The sequence below is a fragment of the Leptopilina heterotoma genome, unplaced genomic scaffold, assembly GCF_015476425.1.
Source record: "Leptopilina heterotoma isolate Lh14 unplaced genomic scaffold, ASM1547642v1 Lhet_347, whole genome shotgun sequence".
Classification (NCBI taxonomy): domain Eukaryota; kingdom Metazoa; phylum Arthropoda; class Insecta; order Hymenoptera; family Figitidae; genus Leptopilina; species Leptopilina heterotoma.
This window is the reverse complement of record NW_025111030.1, coordinates 859,525-883,321: the sequence shown is the minus strand read 5'-3', so window position 1 is coordinate 883,321 and position 23,797 is coordinate 859,525. Positions and strand designations below refer to the sequence as shown.

Below are 23,797 nucleotides of genomic sequence, written 5' to 3'. Positions count from 1 at the left end.
TAGTTATTATTTTATTCATAATATTTTATTATTATTAAATTATTATTATCCGTCTTTTGCTAAAACCGGTTTTTAATTATTTTGTGATAAAAAGGCCTAAATAAAGTACCTAGGCCTTTTATATTATAAAATATGTTATTGTAAAATTTTTAGTATTATTTATTTAATATAATATAAATAATAGGTCGTATTACAATAATTATATAAAAGTAAAAAATTCTAAACAAAAATTATAGAAAAGTATTACCTAAAATTTATTACTTTTTGAGAACTTTTCTTCGGAGCGCATCACACTTTATTGACTCAAATAGTCGTTTACTTAATATTAGCAGATAAAGATTCATTTCAAGCGAATTATTTTTATTAAAGTTAAATAAATTAATGAATAATTTTAATGAAAGTCAAGTAATTCATTATTTGAATTGAAAAATTTCTTCAGTGTGCTATTAAATTGAACTGTGTAAAGAAAATTAAAATTTTATAAAATATTGTAATATGAAAATATTATAATAAAATTATGAAAAATTGAAATATTTATTTACTTTATTAATAATAAATTCTAATCTCAGAGACCAAATACAGTATTAATTATCATTGTACATTAATCGTAAAATAATAATTACATTTAGGCAATTACTATTAGGCATGTACTTATGAAAATAAAATAAAAATATAAAACATTTTAGTGTGGAAATAAAAATAAAATATTAAAATAGAATAAAAATATAAAAAAATTAAAATATGGACATGATTGGGGTACAAAAGTGACAAAAAAAATTTCCAATCTGAAATTGCCAAGAAATATATCCAAAACTTAAAATAAAATAAAAATATGAAAATAAAATAAAAATAATTATGAAAATATAGAAGAAAATAAAAATATAAGGGAATTGAAATAAAAAACTAGAAAATAATAGATAAAAAAATCGAAAGGTGTCAATAAAATAGAAGTATAAAATATTAAAATATGAAATAAATAGATATTTATACACAAATTTTTATTTCAAAGATCGATAAACGAATAAAAAAAACGTAAAACAAGTATACAACCTTTAGGACCTCTGACCACAAACTAAATCCAATAATTTATGTAAAATTTTCATCATTTTTAATCGGACCATCTTTTTTTCCCTATGACAATCTAAAATATTCAAAAGTCATAAAATACAACGTGACCCAAAAATCTACTTTCGCCTATCTCTAGAAGAATTAAAAAAAATGAAAAAAACCAGTTAAACTCCCTTATTGGAATGAATCCTCTTTGGCTCTCAATTTCGTTCAACACCGTAATGTTTACTTATTCATGAATGAAAGCAATCGATTAATCGCCCGCCCCTCCATTTACACCTCTGAACTTTTTGATACGAAATGATGAAAAAAAACCAAGAAGAAGAAGCAAAAAAAATCTCCTACTTCCTAGACTTGAGGACACATTCTTGACATGTATAGGAATATCCCCTTTTTTTTCTCCTTTACCATTTTTTTTCTCTTAAAAAAGACACACAACTATTTACACGATTGGCTATTGGGTCGCAGGTCAGAGACAAACTTTTTCTTCCCACTTTTATCAGGCATTGGTTTTCAGCCATTGGGCGAATACTTTCTTACCTGTATCACGCCTTTAAAGTAACGTCACACACTCACGCACGCAGGCAAAATAAAATGAAGAGAGAAATAAAGAGGAAAAAAAGGAGAAAAAAGAAGCTTACTTGGTGGGGAGCTCACCAATAACTCTTGAATAGTGGGGGAACCGCCAAATATAAGCTAAAGAGCCTTTTCGATGGACCATATACCGAATTTCACTTACGAAGCATCACACACAGTGAAGAAGAATTTATAAAATAAATTTTTCTTTCTTCTGATCGCGTGGTTTTTTTTCGTTTCAAAACTCATCACATTATTATTTGTGCGTGTAAAACTTTTACTCGTCTTCTCTTTTTCCAATTCAATATGAAGTTGTTTGCTTTCGTGTGTCTCACAACTGTCGTGGTGCTTGCCTCTGGCCAAAGCATCGACGAATGCTTAAATCAAGACAGTATATCATGCATTCAAAAGAGTATTTATCGGAAAGCAAAGGAATTCTTTGACAAGGATAGTTTTGAGATTGTTAGCGGTGTCACATTGGACAAGGCAAAAGACGACAGATCATCACGCTCGAATAAGGAGGTACTCTACGATCAGGAAATTGACAGCGCCAATAATGTTGCCGAGAGACAAAATGCCCTTGAAAATTACGTTGGGGATGGTATCAGCGATTTCTTCGCCGGACGCAGTCTCAAGGTAAGACATTTTCTTATTTTTTTTGTTTAGAAGTCATTTTTTTCACTTTTTTTTATTTCTTAAAGAAGAATTTTTTTTGGTGATTTACTTTTAGTATTCTGTTTTTTTTATATTTGATTTTGGTTTTTTGTTTTCTACTTTTTTTACATTTGGTCTATTTTCGACCTTTTTTTGGTTTTTGTAGTTGAATAGTAATGTTGTTTTTTCATCCACTTGCTAATTTACTTTTTCAATTATTTCTTCAATGTCATATATTTTACTTTAATTTTTATTATACTTTTTTTTGTAACTTATTTAGCTTTTTACCTTTTTGTTCATCTTTTAAAATTTTTGTAGAATAATTTTAGTTACATTTAAATTTTAAATTGCATTTTACCTTCTGGTTATATTTTAGTTTTTAATTTTATTTTATTCTCCACCTTAACATTTTCGTTTTTATTTTTTTAGTTGCTTTTTAGTTTTTAGTTAAGATTTAAATTCTAGTTGAACTATAGTTTTTAGTAGCATTTTAGATCTGGTAGCATTTTAGTTTTTAGTTTTAATATTTTATTTGAGATTTTAGTTATAATTTTACTTTCTAGTAGCATTTTAGTTTTCAATTTTACTTTACTTCCCAGCGGCATTTTATTTTTTATTTTATTTTCCAACTGCAATTTTAGTTTTTAGTTATATTTCACTTTCTAGGTCCATTCTCGTTTATAGTTACAGTTTACTTTATAGTTCATTTCTAGTTACTCCTATTGTTTAATTTATTTTTTGATTTGTATTTATCTATTATTTCAGTTAATTTTTTTATTCGCTTCTGTTATTTTAGTTTCTTTCTCTTTTCAGTTATTTTCAGTACATTTTAGTTATTTTTTTTGCTTATTTGTTTTTACTTTCATATTTAAGTATTTCTTCATTTCTTTTTAGTTTTTTTGGTTTTGTTTATTTGCTATTTTCATTTAGTTCTTTAATTTAGTTGTATTCGTTTTCTTCTTTCAGTTTTTTAACTTATTTTTCAATTATTTTTATTAGTTATTTTTTATTTTTTGTTTTATTGTCTTTTTTAGTTATTTCTTCAGTCACTTATTTATTTACAACATAAGTTACTTCTTTTGTTAAGTTTTCTTAGTTACTTCTTTAATTTTTTTTAAGTTACCCTTTTGTTAATTTTTTAGTTATTTCTTTAGTTACTTCTTCAATTATTCTTTTAGTTACTTGTTCAGTTACTTTTTTAGTTATTTCCTTAATTGTTTCTTTTATTACTTTTTAGTTACTTCTTCTATTAATTTTTTAGTTACTTCTTACTAATTTTATGAAATTAGTGATTTAGTAAACTATGTAATTTAAATTTTTGTAAATTGTTTAGTTATTTTCGATAATTAATAAGCATGTCTTTAGTTGCTTAAGTTTCGTTTCAGCAATTCTTTTAGTTGAATTATTTAATTATATTTCGGTCCCTATTTTATTTATATATTTAGCTGTTTATTTAATTCATTAGCTTTTCAAATTTACTTCATGAGCTTCACGTTTTATTTACTTTATTAACTTTTATCATTACTTTCTTTTATTAACATTTTCACTTCAATTGCATATTTTTTAATTTACTTCCATAACTTACTTACTTTATTTTTTATTTACTTCATCAACTTACTTCATATATTTTCTAACTTTACTTCAATAATTTACTTAATTTATTTTTTAATTAACTTGATTTCACTTTATGGTTTACTTTCCTTGATTTACTTATATTAACGCTTTCTTTATTTACTTGTTGACTTCAGTTCTTTACATTTCTTCGTTAATTTAATATTTTAATATACTTTTTGAATTTACTTATTTTTGTTTTCTTTTTGTAATCTACACCTTTAAGTTACTTTTTGACTTTACTTCAATCTCTTCTTTCTTCTATTTACTTTATTAAATTACTTTTTTGGTATTTTTAATTAATTTACTTCTTCAATTATCTTAATTTATTTACTGCTGCAATTAAATTTCCTAATTTACTCTTACGGTTTATTTGATTTATTTATACTTTCGATTGATGTAATTTAATTTAATTCTTCAGTTTAATTTCTTCACTGTTTTACTTTTTAATTATTTTAGAATTTATTTTTTATTATTTAATTATTATTTGCATTATATGTACCTATATGAATGTAATTAATTTTTCAATTTCTTTTGTCAACTTATTGTTATATTTGTTAATTTTTTTTCTTCACTTTTGCTCTAAATTAATTCAAATCCATTAATTATCTGCAATGTATAAAAAAGAATGTGCTTTTAACTGCACTTTCTTAATTAGCCATATCATTAAATTAATCACAAATTACCCAAAGTCCTTCTCTAAATTAATTATGTATTAATAATAAATTCTTTTCAAAAATTAAAAATCGAAATTATAAATAAATAATTTATAACTTATAACTTTTCTAAAAATATATCTTCACTTTCCTCTTGTTACAGATCAACTTTGCACCAGCAATTGAAAAGATTGGCGAATCTGCACGTGCTATTTCGGAATCTGTTCCCGCCGAAGTCCGTCAAGCCGTCAACGAAGTTGTTGAAGGTAAGACATTTTAAAAAAATTTACATTATTAATTATTATTTTTAAATATTACTTACATTATCAATTACATTATTTGCATTATATTATTTTTATATCATTAAATTCAGATTAATTATTTATTAGAATAATAGCAATTATAGAATAGAATAGCAATTAATATTATTTTAATAATTGTTAAAAGAAAAGAGATAAAATAAAGAAAGCATTGAAAAAAGTGAAATAAATCATTAAATGGAATTTATCAAGATAAATTACGATATTAATAATCTTGGCAAATTTTTTTCTTTAGAAAATGTAATTAACGTACATATGTATATTATATATGATTTAATGTATTAAACTCTATATACACGTTAATTAAATTTTCAAATTTTTTTCAAATATATTCAATATACTTCGTGACTTTACAGGACGTGGAAAGAAAAAGATCCTGAAGCACATCCTGCCTTTGTTGGTTGCTGCTAAAGTGAAAATAGGTGCCCTCGCTGTTTTGGCCTACTTTGCCATTGCCCTCATCGCTAAGAAGGCAATCTTCGCCTCCCTCATAGCAATTGCAATTTCTGGATTCTTAAAATTAAAATCCTATTTCCAAGGTCAAGGTGGTCCCGGTATCACTGGCTACAATAACGGTTGGAATTCAGCTTCCAGCAATGCATGGGCCGGTCCATCAGTATCATCAGGTGCATGGCAATCCGGTTCATCCGGTTGGGATGCTGGTGCAAGTCAAGGATTCTCCGGATATCATTAAAAAACATCATCAGCAACAGCAAAAAATTACATTTTACATTTAGTTAGAAGAAAAAAAATCATATCGGTTTTTTCATCATTTAATTTATTCCAATTTTTATAGAAAAATCAAAAAAAAACATAATCATTTTTTTTTGTTACAAACAAAAATTGTCTTTTCAAAGAGACAATATATTTATTTAATTTATATTTATAAATAGTGTGTTGCATATTTAGCAAAAAAAAGAAATGCAATGAAAAATGTAAATAATTTTTTTTAACTTAATCACATGTATATTCTGCACACGTGATTCATGTTCGATGTGTAATGATATTAAATATTGCGGACATGTTTAAAGTAGACTTATCAATAAGTCACAAGTGAATACGAAGCAAAAAAAACAAAACATTGAGAGGCTAGTCGTTACATTTTTTTCGAAGGCTTTCCTCCGAATTTCTCACACAATTTTTGGTTGCAGTCATTTTCCGATACAGAAAAAAAGAGGAAATAAAAAAATTGTAGTAATTCTTTTTCAGGTGGAAAAAGAATTATCTGCTTTTTGTATACTCTCTCTCTTCCGTTAACGTCTTCCGAAATTGTGTTCAAAATAAAGATATTTATTAAACAAAACATTCCAAAAACTCTTCAGATTTCGTGATTTATTTCATCATCGACTCCAAATTATTGTTGTACTCTTTAAATTGATTCTAAATGGGTTTGTTAATACGATTAATATTATTATGAAAATAATGATGGTGAAACAGACGATACAATTATACTAACAATCATACAAATAATAATTTTAACAATTATACTAATAATAATGCTATCAATCATACTAATGATAACACTAACAATCATACTAATAATAATACTAGCATATCATAGTATATAATGTCATGATATAACAATATGGTGATAATTATAATCAAAATGTCGGTAATGATAAAAATACTACTAATTAAGTATATAATTAGCAAAGATACTTCTAATTAGCTAGGTTAATTAATAAAGATATTACTAATAAAAATACTACTAAATAGGCACTAATAGTAATGATGGTAATAAAAAAGATATAACCAATAAAGCAGCTAATTAATAAGTATACTAGTAATAATATAGCTAATTAGTAATCCTATAAACAAAGTACATAATTAATAAAAATACTGCTAATAAAATAGCTAATTAACAAAAATACTATTAATAAATTATCTGATTAACATAAATACTATAAATAAAATAGCAAATTAATAAAAATACTATTAATACAGAAGCTTAAATGAGGTAGCCAATTAGTAAGTATACTAAGAGTAATTAATTAACAAAAATACTATTAATTAAATAGCTAATGAATAAAAATACTATTAATAAAGTTACTAAATAATAAAAAAACTAATAAAATGCAAGGTAATAAAAATACTAATAAGAAAATGTATTAACAGTAGTAATATTATTAATAATATTAATTTTGGAAAAAAATGATAATATAGTTGCTTTATAGTACATATTAGTAGTATTAAAAGTGTTAGTAGTAGACAGTAGTTGTAGTAGTCATTAATGAACATAGTTCTAAACACATAATGAACCAAACAAAAACGGGGGAAAATAAGAAAAAAAAAAGAAAAAAGAAAACAAATTGAAGATGAAGAATATGAAGAAGCAATAGCAGAAGAAATATAAAATTCGCCAACAAAACATTCTTCATTCCCTCAGTTTTTTTCTCAATTAAAGTTATGGACATACTTACGAGGCAATTAAAGTCATCAAGTATCAAGTTTTATGAAATATGTCAAAAAGAGAAAAAAAGACAAAAAAAATCAACGATTTCAGGTATCTTGAAAACGAGCCCAATCATCATCTTGAGGAGGCGCAACTCATCTTTTGAAAAGTAGAAAGTTGACCATTCGAAAATATTCCGACCCCGCGGGACAACTTTCGAAGTTCCAATTCTTTTTGGTGGCTAAAAGTTTCGTCTCCTTCAATTTATTTTACGAGCATTATTATTTAAAACAAGAAACAAAAAAAAGCAGCAGAGAAAAAAGGTGAAGTCAATTTTATTTATTTTCAAATTAACATTCAAAGAAAATTTATCAACTAAATACGTGGGAAGTAAAAATTTTGAGCAAAAAAAAAATATTATCTTTTGCAAAATATACTTTCACACTTTCCCCTCTTATAATAGTCGACGATAAATAATTTGAACTGCGGCAATCTCGAGTTCCCACAAAACGAACGAAACAAATTGAGGTCAATGTTTTGGAATTCACATTGAAATTTTCTCAAAGGAAGGATATATTTGTATGGTTGTCGAATTTTTCTTCATTTTTTATAATGCAAATAAAAAAAAATAATAATATTAAATAAATATTATATATAATAATTAATAAACATAATAGTTAAGAAAAAAAAATTATGGTAATGATAAAAATAATTATAAAAGTAGAATAGAATTTTTCTTTATAACAAAAATCAGAAGCAAAATAATAAGGATAATAACAAATAAAATAATAAGAAGACTAATAATAAAAAATAAAAATGATAATAATAACAATATTGCAAGAACATCGTTAACCAAAAAAAAAATTTTTTTTTGTCTAATGAGGAGAAAGGGAGGAATGGAAGGAGAGAAATCTACTTGCTTTCCATAAGAACTTCCAAGAATTGGTGTGGTATTAAATTTTTTTTCTTTTTTTGTTGGTCAAAAATTTCTCGAGAGAATTTTTTTTTATTGAGAAGAATATAATAAAGGGAAGAGAGCAAGAAAAAAACGGGATATAATATTGTTAAATGTGGGGTGTGGAAAATTGAAATTGCTGCTCGGAGGGAAAGTGCACTTTTAGTGCATCCGTGTGCATTGAGAGATAATAAAGTTGCTTCTTTGGAGTTACCCTGAGGTCGAGAGGCCGAGTTGGCCTGTCCATCAAGTTTAAATCAGGTCAAGTACCTGGGCTCCTTGACCTCCAATAAGGCGGATTGGAGATTCGCTTTTGCGGATGGAGACCACCCGTGTCTTCCTTTTTCTCTTAATAAAATTTCATTCCTTTCCTTGATTTATGTCCGTGTCGATTACTTTCTTTATCGTTCGTGTAAATAAAATTTACTCTTTTTTGCAATGAAATTTCAATATCTATGTAGATTGTAAAATTAAAAATAATTATTTATTTTATTTATTAATTCATATTAGCGGGACTATGAAGAAAAAAGGTTTCTTTTTTAACTTTTTTTCAAATTATAAAAGAAATTTAAATATTAAAAACAAATTTTGAAACTTGCTAATCTATTTTTGTTTATTTTTTGTCAAACCAAAGAAATTGATTTAACTAGGTATTTATAACAAATGTTTACAACATCTTTATAACTGTTAATTATTTTTAGTACTTTATGTACGAATGGGACTCAATGCCCGTAAATAAACAATAAAAAAAATAAAATAAATAAATAAATATTAATAATAAATATTAATAATGAATTAAATTCTCTTATTTTGATGAATTTTAAATAAATTTTAGATTCTCCTAAACTTTTATTTAATTTAATAAAAGAAATTTAATTTAAAATTTAAATTAAATTAAAAACATTTAAAATTTTTTTTATAAAATTAAAGTTAAATTGAAAATTACTGTAAAGAAACTGCAGAGGAAATTGTATTTCTTGAAATTGAATAAGGCATTCAGGAATAAAATGGATATTAAAATAATTAAAAGAGAGCATAAAAGCATTGAATGAACATAAAAAATTGAATGAAGATTTAAAAAGAATTGAATAAATGTAAAAGTAAACCAAACATTAAAAGTAAAATGGAACATAAAACTGAAGTGCAGGAGAAATATTAAGTGAATATAAACATAACAAAATGGTCATCGAAATAAAAATGGAAAACAAAAATGAAGCGCAAATGTTCTTAAGAAAATTAAAACCTTCTCGCAATGGAAATATAACAAAAATTAGAAAACTAATTATTCAAATGAAAGAAAGACGTGAAAATTAAAATGAAATTGAAATGATAAATAGAAACAAAAATAATTATTAAAAATAAAAAAATTACAGCGATAAAATAAAAAGTTGGAAGTAAATAATTGCAGAAAGAAATGAAAATACAATAAAGAATCAAAAAATAAGATAAAAATGAGAGCCTAAATAAAAGACAAGAATAAATTTTAATTTTGTGCAAAAAAATAGATAATAAAATAAAATAAAAATTTAACAAAAATCAAAAAAAATAAATTGACAAGATATAAATTTATAAAAAAAATAGAAAAAGAGCCCATTAAAAAAAATAGAAAAAATTTCCAAAGTACAAAAAATTCATAATAAAGAATTATAAATTAATTAATATTAATTAAGAATATAATTAAGAAAATAATTAAACATATAAATTAGAAATTGAAATTAAAGAAATATAACTACATTAAAATTAAAAATAAAAATAAAAAAACAGAGGCTAAAATAGATTCAATAGGGAATAAAATGTCAAGGTAAGGAAGGATTTTCAAAGAAGGCGTTTATGTCATGACCCAGAAAATTTGAAATAAAAATGCGGGAATACGAAGGAAGAAGACCCAATTTCCACGAAATGCCCACGGCTCGATCAGTAAATGAACCAGGAAGGTATTATAACCAGAAGATGTAGGAAAATAAAAATGAGAAAGAAAAGAAAAAAATGAAACAAGGGTCACGCCTTGTTACATTCTCCTTTGGCAGTACAACATGAAACATAAATGCACGCAAACACATTCTGTGTACACATATATGTACATAAAACGTTAGGTTATAAGAGTGCAAAGCAATAAGGTACACGAGAACGAAATGGCAAAATGGAAGCAAAAACATAAAATTACTTTGAAAGGAAGAGGGACTTTCGTTTGTGGTGAACGTTTATATACAATATAGGTATACAAACAACTTGAACTGTTCTTATATATATATACACATTTTGTTTCGTTTCATCATAAATCGCAGTCTCCACTTCTAATCAGAGCAGAAGACAATTTTCATTTTAACGTTTTTCTATTAAACGAAGACTCATATTTTTTTTGTTTTTAATTTCTTTTTTTTCTTTTAAAGAAAAGTCATTCTCGAGGATATTTTCCGTTATTTCAAAATAGTGTCAATTTTTATATCGTTTTATTATGTTTGGAACCATTTGTGAAATTACTTTTCGAAAAAAGAAAATTAAAGAAATAAATTAAAAGTGTCTTTTTGTTTTCACAGTTTTTCTAAGGATATCAAATTGAGGATATCAAATTGTTTAATTATTTAAAATTTATTTCTTTGAGATTTAGTATTAAAATTGTTGTTTAAAAATAATAACTGTTTGGCAAACTTTTTTTACAATTTGATTTCAATTCCTGAATGGAAGTAATTGAAGGAATATGTATTTCACTTTAGAGCCTCGCTCAATTTCTGCGAGAGTGATTTTTCATTGATTACACTTTATAACGATCTCATTAAAGTGATACACTCAAATGAATCGGTATTATAAAGTAAGGGTGTTAGTAACTGGTTCTCTTGGTTTTTATTTCTTTCGTTTTCTGTTTATTATAATTTCGACAGCGCAACACTTATCGTATTCGGATGACCGTAAAATATGAATCTGTCGAAGATTTGAAAAATTCAAATATATGTATATATATACACTGATTTATTTTATTTCATGATTACAAATCGAAAATATTAATAATTTTTGGTATAATTAAAAAAGGTACTTTTCAAATTAATTACAAAAAAATAAAAATAATAAATAATAAAAAAAATAAAATATTAAAATGAAAATGGAAAAATAAGAAAATGAAAATGATAAGAAGGAAGTAGTACAAGAAGAAATATATAATAAGAATCAGGAGATCAAGAAGTAGAAGAAGAACGAAAACAAGAAGAAGAAAGAGATAAAAAAGAAGTAGTATAAGTACATGGAACGGAAGAACAAAAAGTAAACTAAGAATAAGAACAACAAGAAGAAGAAAGAAATAGAAGAAGAAAAGAAGAGGTTCAAGAACAAAAAAATTGCATAAGAAGAGAAAAGAACAGATTAAGAAGATTTAAAACAAGAATAAGAAGAGGATAAGGAACAAGAAGTTGTACAAGAAAAGCGCAGAAATTATGAAGAAATATAGTAGCAGGAAAAGAGAAGAACAAGAAGAACAAAAACAAGAACAACAAAGTCATAAAAAAGAGGTAGAACAAGAACAAGAAATAAAAGAAGAACAGAGAAACTACATTAAAAATTAGAAGATCAATATGTAGAACAACAAAATCAACAATTGAATAAGAATAATCAAAGAATCAAGAAAATGTACAACAAGAATAAGAAGGTAAAGAACAGGTACTAGAAGAAGAACAAGAACAACAGAGTGATGGAAAAGAGGTCGATCAAGATCAAGAAATAGGAGAAGAAATTAAAGTACAATAATATAAGAACAAGAAAAAGAAGAAGAACGACAACAAAAAATAAGAAGAGGTCATGAGGTTAAAGAATAAGAAGTTTAAGAGAAAAGCAAAGAAATAAAAAAACTAATAAGAAGATCAAATTCTCGTACAGAGTCTTCAAGGAAACCCTTACGGATCCTTGACTTGTCCTGTATGGGATCCCGACCGGATTTAAGCCGGGTTTAAATTAAGACTGGCATTACCTTTAAGACTTGTTTAATTTCAGATAGTCCTTAAAATAAGATTTACTTTTTACTGTGTAAAAACTTTGATTGTTGGGGTCTCTCGCCGGTTTCTGTATGGGAACCTGAACATAAGATTTTTCATAAAAATTTTCCCTCGTAGGGACCGGCATGGGATCCTGCCTTTATTACCATCCTGTGAAGGAATATATGTAGGATCCACAGAGGGATAAAGAAATATTATTATAATAAGCAAAATACAATGGTTCCTACATGGGATCCTACATAGGTTCTTTCAAGGATGTCAATAAAAGCTTTCCTGTGCAGGATCCCATGCAGGTCCATACGAGGGAAAATTTTTGTGAAAAATCTGATGTTAAGGTTCCTACACAGGAACCGTCGAGAGACCCCAACAATCAAGGTTTCCACACGGGTTCTTATGCAGGTTCCTACGCAGGAACCTTGTCCCAATATCGGACAAGGGATCCAGTCGGAATCCAGTACAGGACAAGTCAACGATTCCTGGCGGATCCTGTACAAGAACTGCACAGCATCCGTTAGGGTTACTTTGAGGATCCTGTACGGGAATTTTAAGCTGGGTAGATTAAGAACAGTAGAAGTGGAAGAAGCATAACAAAAAAGCAGGTCAGGATCAAGAAGAAGGATAGCAAAAAGAAACAGAAGGGTTAATAAAATAGATGAGCAAAAAATTTAAATAGTAATAGAACAAGAATAAGAAAGAGGAAGTAGAAGAAGAATAGCAAAAAGAAGAAGAAGGTAAGGAACGAGAAGAACAACAATTTTTAAAATATATTTAAGAAGAAAATTGGATACAAGAAGAATAAAATTTTAAGTAGCAAGTAGAAAAGAACGTTAACAGAGATCAATAGATGAAGAATAACAAAAAAAAGATCAAGAACAAGATAAAGAATAAAAATTTGAAAGACCAATTTTCGATGGCTCCTAAATGAAAACACATTATTCGCGAGAGCATTTATGAAAAAGAACTTTAAAAAATAAAAATTCTTTATTTTGCATTATATATTGACTAAAAATAATTGACAAAATTTTAAAAAATTAGCCTAAAAAATATTTCAGATGAATAACGCTCAGGTACCAGAAGTACAAAAACTTTAAAAACGAACCAAAGAATTTCAGGAACAGAAAGAAGAACAAAATTGAATAAAAGGTATCTGAAGAACAAAAAAATATGCCAAAAAATGCTAAAGAAGAAGAAGAATAACAAAAAAAATCAGGCGTTTAGAAACAGAAAGAAGAATAAAAATTAAACAACAAGCAGAAGAAGAACTATAAGAATAGTCTATAAGAATAATCAGGGAAGCCTGACCAAAAATCAAGAGTAGAAGAAGAAGCACAAAAAATTCTCTTTTTAGGGTTCCGTACACCTACGGTGTATCGGCGGAACCCTATTGGTGAGACTCTGTTGTCCGTAGCCAAATCGTGTCCCCCCCCCTAGCGGCTAAACTATTTGACCTAAAGAGCTCAAATTTGGTCCAGATATGTATTTTCACTCGTAGATTACAGGAAAAATATAGCGAATGTGATTGGACGTGATGGGCATAGCGTTGTCAAGGAAATAACAAGATTTTTGGCCAAAAATGCATAAAAAGTGACCATTCCCCCCCCCTTAACTTCTAAACTATTCGACATGGAGAGCTGAAATTTTGCATGCTGGTGTATTTTTACTCGAATATTACAGGAAAAATATAGAGAACTTGATATGTAATGATGGCCATAGCGTTGTCAAGGAAAAACTAAAAAATTAAAAAAAAAAATTTGTTTTCCCTAACTTTTACATTATTTGACCTAATGAGCTGAAAATTGGTATCCTGGTGTATTATTACAGTCTGATAACAAAAAATTTATTTAAGAAACTTTTTAAAAAAAAATTTTTTTTTTCAAAAAAAAAATTTTTTTAAATTTTTTTTAGTTTAAACACGTGGCATTAAATATTTTAAGGAAGAGTGAAATTTTAAGAGAATAAATGAGAGATTGTTTTCTGACTTTAATTTCTTAACTAAAAATAAAAAAAAATTGGACAAGTGCGAGTTGTACTCGCACTGCAATGGCGGGTTCCGTACACAAATATTAAAACAATACTTGCAACATTTATCGGTAATTAGTAGAATTAAAATAAACAAGTAAAAAAATATATTAAAATCATTTGATAAGAAGAAATAACTAAAAAAAATTAAAGTATTGTATATCTAATATTGTAAACAATAATAAGCAGAGGAACAAAATTTTCAAAATTATAGTTCCTCTGCTTATTATTGTTTACAATATTAGATATATGCAATACTTTAATTTTTTTTAGTTATTTCTTCTTATCAAATGATTTTAATATATTTTTTTAATTGTTTATTTTAATTCTACTAATTACCGATAAATGTTGCAAGTATTGTTTTAATATTTGTGTACGGAACCCGCCATTGCAGTGCGAGTACAACTCGCACTTGTCCAATTTTTTTTTGTTATTCTTCTCCAACACCGAAAAAACAATATTCTTGTTTTAAGAGGATTCCTCTTTATTTTAATGCATATTTCCCTCTTGAATATGGCTAAAAAATCTTCTTATTTTAAGAGGATTATTCTCCACTTAATAATATTCCTCTTAAAATAAGAGGAAAATACTCTTCGATAAAGAATAATGTTCTTGATTCAAGAGGATTTTAGCAAGAGGAATTTTCCTCTCAAAACAAGAATATTTTTTTCAGTGAAAACAAAAAGAAAAAGAAATTTTTTTTAAAAAAGTAAAAAAAGAACATGACCAAGAAACATAATTATGTAGAAGAAGAGTAATAAAAAAAGAATTAAGACGAAAACAGGAATAATGAGAAGTAAATAAAAAGTAGAAAGAGAAAGAAAAAGTATTAAATAGTAGAAAAAGAAGAAGAAAAAATGAATGAAAAATTGTTAAAGATTATAATTAATATTACGAAAATAAATAGAATACCAACGTCATCTTTATTTATGAAATAAATAATAATATATTTTGCCATTTTCTTAAAACATATTCACGGTCAAATGACCTCTAATTTCAGTTACATGATGTAAATTATAGCTTCTCACACTATACTTTGCCCAGCGCAGCGTCATGTGCTCGTTCTCATGGATATTTTCAAGTCATTGATCTACGCTTATCTATCTATCATCTTAACTTTTTTCGTCCTAATAAGACATATATCAAAATTCCTCAATTGTCCTAACTTAAAATCGAAAGTCTTCAAATCGGGCTAATTTTTGCACAAACTTTAATACTATGGGAGAGAACTTTACCCATAAAATATTAAGATATTTTATTAAAAATTGTAGGGGGGAGAGGGGGTTAAAGTTTTTGGTAACGTGTTGACAGTGGATTCTTTTAGCTAATATAGCTAAAATACAGTAGAGTGGACAAAATTTTGACCTATATGTTTTCGAAAGGTTTTTTCCTCCTCTATCGAATGGTGTAAATTTTTTTTTTTTTAATTAACAATTTAACTTATTTTTTTCAAAATTAAAAATATTTTTCACTTTTTTTTGAAAATCGACATTTTTTTTTTCTCTTTTTTTTGCTTTAAAATAAAGCTTAATATGTGTACTTTCCATAACTGATTCTGAAAAAATGACGTTTTTTTTTCGTTTTCGAATTATTAATTAATTAATTAATAAAAATCAGTAAAAAATTACTAAAAAATGAAATATTCTTTAAGCAAGTAAACTTTTCTGAATTATGGGATTATCATCGTAAAGCTTACCTAATTCCGCATCCAACAAGTATAATTACACCTATTTTTACAAATAATTGTTAAATAAATAAATAATTAAAAATTTATTTAATGTAGGAAATTATTTGAACGTCCAGGCTGTGTTGGCATGGTGCATTGGTAGGCGTTAGTCCCGCGAAAGGCAGCTATTAACTGGGGTTCGAGTCCTCACAGATGCACAGTGCAGTCGTTCACGCAGCTTATTTTTTCAGATCAAAAATTAAATTCAAAATAATTATTTACCGACAACCATATCGGAATAATTATCTAAAGAATAACACCTGACTCTAAACCAAAGAGTTCAATTGACGTCTAATAGATGTCACTAATTGCTGATATAGTCGAAATCTTCCTTAATTAAAATTCTTAATCAGCAAATAATTTCCTACATTAACTATACAGCTCTTCGACTAGTGTATGGGCTTGATCTGAGATTATAAGAAACGTGAACGTCCAGGCTGTGTTGGCATGGTGCATTGGTAGGCGTTAGTCCCGCGAAAGGCAGCTATTAACTGGGGTTCGAGTCCTCACAGATGCACAGTGCAGTCGTTCACGCAGCTTATTTTTTCAGATCAAAAATTAAATTCAAAATAATTATTTACCGACAACCATATCGGAATAATTATCTAAAGAATAACACCTGACTCTAAACCAAAGAGTTCAATTGACGTCTAATAGATGTCACTAATTGCTGATATAGTCGAAATCTTCCTTAATTAAAAATTTATTTATTAATTTTTTGAAAAAAGGACATTTTTTTCTTCTTTCTTGCTTTAAAATAAAGCTCAATATGTGTACTTTCAATACTCAATTAGGAAAAAGTGCCGTTTTCTTTTGTGTTTCGAATAATTAATTAATTAATTAATTAATTAATAATAGTAAGAAATTATTAAAAAATTTAATATTTTTCAAGCAAATAAACTTTTCTTAATTATGAGCTTATCATCGTAAAGCTTACAAAATTCCGCATCCAACAAGCATAAACTCAACTGTTTTTTTATAAATAATTGTTAAATAAATAAATAATTGATTATTTATTTATTAATTTTTTGGAAAATGACATTTTTAATTTTTATTTTTATTTTAAACAAAGCTTAATATGTGTACTTTTAATACCCGATTAGGAAAAAATGACATTTTTCTTTTCGTATTATTTATTAATTAATTATTAATAAAAATTATTTTAAAAAAATTAATATTTTTCAAAGAAATAAACTTTTCTTAATTTTGGGCTTGCCAACGTAAAGCTTACCAACTTCCACACCCAACAAGTTTATTTTTAACTATTTTTTATAAACAATTGTTAAATAAATAAATAATCAATTATTTATTTATTTAACAATTATTTATAAAAAAACAGTTGAGTTTATGCTTGTTGGATACGGAATTTTGTAAGCTTTACGATGATAAGCTCATAATTAAGAAAAGTTTATTTGCTTGAAAAATATTAAATTTTTTAATAATTTCTTACTATTATTAATTAATTAATTAATTAATTATTCGAAACACAAAAGAAAACGGCACTTTTTCCTAATTGAGTATTGAAAGTACACATATTGAGCTTTATTTTAAAGCAAGAAAGAAGAAAAAAATGTCCTTTTTTCAAAAAATTAATAAATAAATTTTCAATTATTTATTTATTTAACAATTATTTGTAAAAATAGGTGTAATTATACTTGTTGGATGCGGAATTAGGTAAGCTTTACGATGATAATCTCATAATTCAGAAAAGTTTACTTGCTTAAAGAATATTTCATTTTTTAGTAATTTTTTACTGATTTTTATTAATTAATTAATTAATAATTCGAAAACGAAAAAAAACGTCATTTTTTCAGAATCAGTTATGGAAAGTACACATATTAAGCTTTATTTTAAAGCAAAAAAAAGAGAAAAAAAAAATGTCGATTTTCAAAAAAAAGTGAAAAATATTTTTAATTTTGAAAAAAATAAGTTAAATTGTTAATTAAAAAAAAAAAATTTACACCATTCGATAGAGGAGGAAAAAACCTTTCGAAAACATATAGGTCAAAATTTTGTCCACTCTACTGTATTTTAGCTATATTAGCTAAAAGAATCCACTGTCAACACGTTACCAAAAACTTTAACCCCCTCTCCCCCCTACAATTTTTAATAAAATATCTTAATATTTTATGGGTAAAGTTCTCTCCCATAGTACTAAAGTTTGTGCAAAAATTAGCCCGATTTGAAGACTTTCGATTTTAAGTTAGGACAATTGAGGAATTTTGCCCCATATATATATACATTTATATACTCATATAGAAATCCATGGAGAAACATGAACAGTAAAACAAAATTTTCATATTATTCAAATAGAACATAAAATCTCCAATTTAAAGAAATGCTTTCGAACATTTTGTGAATCAATTTCCAATATATTGTATTGTTGAAAGTCTAATTGAATTGATACGGAATTTATCTGTAACAAATCGAGCGTGAAGAGCATTTACGTTTTGTTTTCCTTTTCTTTTTGTCAATCTAAAATTCTAAAGTAATTTTATGGTCATGATGACCATATGTTTATTAAATGAGGATAAATTATTTATACTTCATTTATTCATCAAGTAAATAATAATGATGATATCAAAAACTCTATACCTATAATAGTTTTCTCCATAATGATGTCGTAACTTTTTCTCCTGTCAGCACTGCTTTTTTTCTTCACTTCATCGCGCTAATTACATTGAAATAGAAAAGGTGGAGAAAAAATTGGTATAAGAATTAAGAAATAAGCAGAGGAATCAAAATATAAGAGAAAAAATAAACAAGAAAAAATGAAACAAAAAAATGCTGAAGAACAAACAGATAAAGTGAAATTGAATATAGTATTAAATTTTGAAATTAGTTCACGAAAACTGTTGATTAAATTGGAAAAAAAAATTGATATTAAAAAATATAATATAATATAATATAATATAATATATTATTATAAAAAATATAATATAATATATATTATTATATATAATATAATAAGAGTTTTTTTGAAAAATTAATTTATTTTTTCTAGTGTAGAAAATATTCCGACAAAACTTATCATAAAGACGAATTTTATTTTTTATAATATTATTTGTTTTATTTATTATCTTCTGGATGTAAAATATTGTCTCTTTGCTTACATTATATACCCAAATTGTTATGTCAAAAGTCATTATTCCAAAAAAAGTAAAAAATAAGAACTAGGTATGGCAAATGTTTTTTCTTAAATTACAAATTATTTTACTCACGCAAGGAGAGAAAAAAGAAATGAGGACTTTGAGGTATAGAAAACATTCCACAGTAGTAAATTCCATCGTGGTCAGACAATGTCATTTGTCAACTGTCCAATTGGCCGAAACGTTTTCTGGGTAACTACTTATATTATAATACACATTATAGGCAATGAATAACAATAACTATCCAAATAAAACTCCAATATGTTTTCTTCACTATTATTTTAAATAATTTCTCTGTATTTTTTTAAAACACAAAATCTATTAAGAAATATAGAAATTTTACATAAATTTTGTTTGCTTTTGACGATAAATGAATTATGTGATAAATAAATTTTATGTTAATTCTAATTTTACATTTTGGTTTTTATTTATATATAACAATTAATATTTTTCCTTCTATAAGGTACTTTATCAAAAAAATTGTATATTTAAAAAATGAAAACTTTTTATCAACAGCATTATTGCTGAGCCAACAACTATATTATACAAATAGGATGGAAAGTTGCGAATAATTATTAATTTGCAAAGGAAAAAAAAATTTTATTGCGAGCTTTATATAATTAATCAAGTGTCATCATCCTCTCGCAGGAATATAAAGTGAACGTTATATGCGCTGCTATACAAAGTACCGTCGATGAATCAGACTCACGTGTCACTAGGTTACTAGAATTTCTACCTGTAAATGTGGAATACATTTTTTTCCTGTCTGGTCTAAACCTATTTTCACTAATATTTACTATATATACACTATATAAATTATATTAAATCTCCTCATTTGTTTTCACATTATTGTAACAGTTTTACATCCTGCATTATTCCATAAACAGAAAACATTTCTAATATTCAATTTTCATTCAAATTTTATTTCTTTTTATTTCTTTTTCATTCCTATCTTCATATGTTTCTTTCCACCTAACGTGAAATTTTTTTTCGATTATAAACAACACTTTAAGAATATACGGTAAATAAAAAATGCCCATTGTTTGCAAAACATGTCAAAGAGGATATAAAATTAAAACAGATAAAATACGGGCTTTTCTAAAGAAGTAATGGCAAATATAAATTAAGTAATAAATAGGAAAAATTTAATTTAATATCTATTAGCGTATAATCAGCTTCGAATTTTTCTTGCGTTTGATTATAATAAATAAATTATGTTTTAATTAGATAAAATAGGTTACTTCGAGGAATATACTAAAAGAATAATGGAAAATAAATAAGAAAACAATTTCTGTTACAATGTATATAGAAGAATAAATAGAACATAAAAATAATTTGTCTAATGTTGCATATACCTGTATAACATGAATTATAGCGGATGTAATGAGAATTTAAAAAATGTGCTCTGTACCTGTATTTTTCAATGCTTTGTTTTTAAAAATTAATTGAAATCAAGAATTAAATTAAATTTAAAGTCGATTGCAATTAATTAAAATTAAAAATTATTAAAAATTAAAAATTAATTACATAAATTATTAATAAAATAAATTCGACGTAATTTGGATAATATTCTCTCAATTTTATGGTTATGTTATTGTCATTTATAGCTTATAATATTAAAATTAAAAGTTTCAGTTTATTTGAGTAAAACCTTTCTTTAGAGCGCGTCACGTTTTGTTTTATTATTTCTTTATTTCATTATTTGTTTACTTTATTATTTATTTTTTTTATTATGTATTAATTTTACTGCTTATTTATTTTGATATTTATTTATTTATTTTATTTTTATTCATTTCACTATTTAATCATTTTACTATTTATTTATTTTAATATTTTTCTATTTTATTATTTACTTTATTTATTGTAATAATTATTTATTTATTTATGTTCCAAACGGATAAACATTTAAACAACATATTATTTTTATTTCTTTCATTATAGACGAAGATGAACTTTCTTTGCATATAATCGTGAAACATTTTTTTATCGCAATTACTTTACAGGGGAAGTACTTGTTTCACTAGATTCACAAAAAAAGGGCGTGTATCTGTTGCGTGTATTTAACGTTACTTGTTTTCTAAAACCGGGTTTTCAAAACAATCGTTCAAGGACCGTTAAGCTTTCATTCAAACCAGATATTACATGACAGTAATTGGTGTCATGAGTTTAATTAGTAAACGTTTTCTAATTATTGTTTTTTTCTTCCTTTTTCGATTTTTCTTTATTTTTGTCATTTAAAGGACAGAAGAATTAGTGTGTTTTCATTTCATTAGATACTCTATATAACTATTCATATAACTTCTCGTTTTACTCTTGTCTTGTTCTTTCTACTTTATAGTAATGTAATCTTACGACTAAAAGCACTTTCGATCGTCTATCTCGTCTGGAGAAACCTCTCGAAACAAGATTCTGATCGACTTTGCTTTTCCTTTTATTTCTTCTTTTATTTTTTTAATTTTCTTTTTTTATAATTTATTAACGTTTTTTGTTGACAATGTTGTGATGAAATGGAAAATTTTTCTTAATAATATTTGAGTTTTTTTTGTTGTGTAAATTTCTAAAGAAAATTATTTTTTTGGTAACTTTACAATCATCATTTGCTGCATCTTTTTTCGTTCTTTTTTTGTTCTTTATGCATCCTTTTTTATTTGTTATTCTTGTTCTTTTTTTGATTTCTTTATATTTCTTGATTGTATTCTTATTCTACTTCAAATCCTTTTTCTTGTTCTACTTCTTTCTGATTCTCTTCTTGTCCCTCTTTTTGTTAATGTTTCCTGTACTTTTTTTTCGATCTTTTTTTGTTCTGTTCTTACTTTTCTTCTCCCAGTTATTCTTTCTTTGTTTTTCTTTTTGTTAATCTTTCTTGCTTTTGTTGCTCTTGTCCTTTTTTGGTTGCTTTTTTCTGTTCTTTTTCTTCTTTTATTCTTGTTGAAGTCGATAGTTTTGATTTTTTCAGTTGTTGTTCCTGTTCCCTTTTTGTCTTCTTTGTGTTCTTGTTCAGCTTCTTGTGTTTGTCCTTGTATTTTAATTTACTTCTTCTAGTTCTCTTCTTATTCTAGTTATTCTCTATCATGCGTTCGGCTTCTTTTGGATTCTGATCTTGTTCTCTTCGTTTATTTTTTGTCCTTCTTGTTTGTGTTCATGTTTTACTTCTTCTTTTTGTTCTCTTTATTCTTTTGGTCTTCTTCTTCTTGCTCTCCTTTTTTCTTGTTCTTCTTTTTTATTAATCTTAATTTTGTTTTACTTCAACTATTTGTTCTTCTCTTTTTCTTTCTGTTATTGTTCTACTTCTCATCTTTGTTTTTGTGTTTTTTTTGCTCTTCTTCTTCCAGTTTTGCTTTCTTATGTTCCTCTTCTTTTTCCCTTTTTGTTAATATTTTCTGTTCTTCTTCTTCTTCTTCTTCTTCTTCTTCTTCTTCTTCTTCTTCTTCTTCTTCTTCTTCTTCTTCTTCTTCTTCTTCTTCTTCTTCTTCTTCTTCTTCTTCTTCTTCTCTTCTTCTTCTTCTTCTTCTTCTTCTTCTTCTTCTTCTTCTTCTTCTTCTTCTTCTTCTCTTCTTCTTCTTCTTCTTTCTTCTTCTTAATTTTGTTTTTGTTATAGTTTTTCGTTCTTGTTGCTTTTCTGCTCCTTTATCTTTTTTTTGTGCTCTTAATTCGCATTCTTGTTTTTGTTTTACTTCACATTTTTGTCCATATTATTAGTTTGTTCCTTTCCTTCTACTTTTTTTTTTCATGCTCTTCTTCTTGTTCGTCTTTCTTGCTCTTGTTATTCTTCTTGTTCTTTTTTTCCAAGTTATTCTTAATCTTGTTCTACTTCAACTTCTTATTCTTCTTCATTTTTCTTCATATTTTTGTTCCACTTTTTGTTGATTTTTTATTCTTCTCATTATTCATTTTTATGCGTTCTAATCAATTCTTATAAATAAAGAAGCAGCAAATCTTGAATAAAATCTTGTTTAGAATATTTTTCTAATGCTCAAACAAGGGAGAAATTTAATGGTCAATAATGATTAAATTGAAGACTTAGAATATAGTAATTTTCCTCGTGAAACAACACCTGATAATCGTGTTGTGATGAACTATGTTACAAAGTAGCCTTGGGCGATTATCTTTCGTGGTCAGGGGTCCCGATCCCTTGGACCCTGAGAGGATCGAGATCACGAAAAGAGTGGCTAACTCTTTGGTTCGACCCAGTTGTTGCAAATAGGTGACTGGCCCAGTTTCCAACGGGGCTCCTTCACGTTCGCAAGGTGTATTTCGAAGGTGAGTATATAGCACTTCTACTTATTCAGCAGGCGGAATTCATCGCTTCTTCTCGAAAAAATAGTCGTAGCACTCTTCTAGTACTGCTACTATTACTACTAGTACTGCTCTTATCACTATTATTACTAATACTTTTTTCTTCTTCTACTACTTCTTCTTTTTATTTTTCTACTACTAGTACTTCAATCCTAATTTTTCTTTTTTATCTTTTTCTGCTTCTTTATTATGTATAAATCTTTAATCTGAATTATGATGAAGCTTTTCATCGTCGACACCATTTTCTGTTTCTAGTGCTACAACTAATATTTCTTCTCGTTCTTGTTTATTATGATGAAGCTTATTATCTATGATATAATCTTCTTTGCCACAAGAATTTCTTTTTATTATTTATTATGATGAAGCTTATCATTATTAACACCATATTTTTTTAC

The 23,797-nt window shown here is 26.0% G+C and overlaps 1 protein-coding gene across 1 annotated transcript; it reads left to right on the top strand.

The window, feature by feature from the left end:
• Positions 1-1,775: 1,775 nt before the first annotated feature.
• LOC122505155 lies at positions 1,776-5,717 on the top strand. The gene is made up of 3 exons (XM_043616630.1): positions 1,776-2,280; positions 4,729-4,831; positions 5,242-5,717. Exons 1-3 carry the CDS (start codon positions 1,951-1,953, stop codon positions 5,577-5,579), a joined length of 771 nt encoding a protein of 256 aa, XP_043472565.1. The 5' UTR covers positions 1,776-1,950; the 3' UTR covers positions 5,580-5,717.
• Positions 5,718-23,797: the final 18,080 nt, after the last annotated feature.

What these genes read in the sequence shown, in the direction of transcription:
- LOC122505155 (XM_043616630.1), top strand. Translation starts at nt 1,951, where the DNA reads ATGAAGTTGTTTGCTTTCGTGTGTCTCACAACTGTCGTGGTGCTTGCC. An exon ending in TCGCCGGACGCAGTCTCAAG is followed by an intron (nt 2,281 to 4,728) that starts GTAAGACATTTT and finishes CTCTTGTTACAG; the next exon opens with ATCAACTTTGCACCAGCAAT. An exon ending in CGTCAACGAAGTTGTTGAAG is followed by an intron (nt 4,832 to 5,241) that starts GTAAGACATTTT and finishes GTGACTTTACAG; the next exon opens with GACGTGGAAAGAAAAAGATC.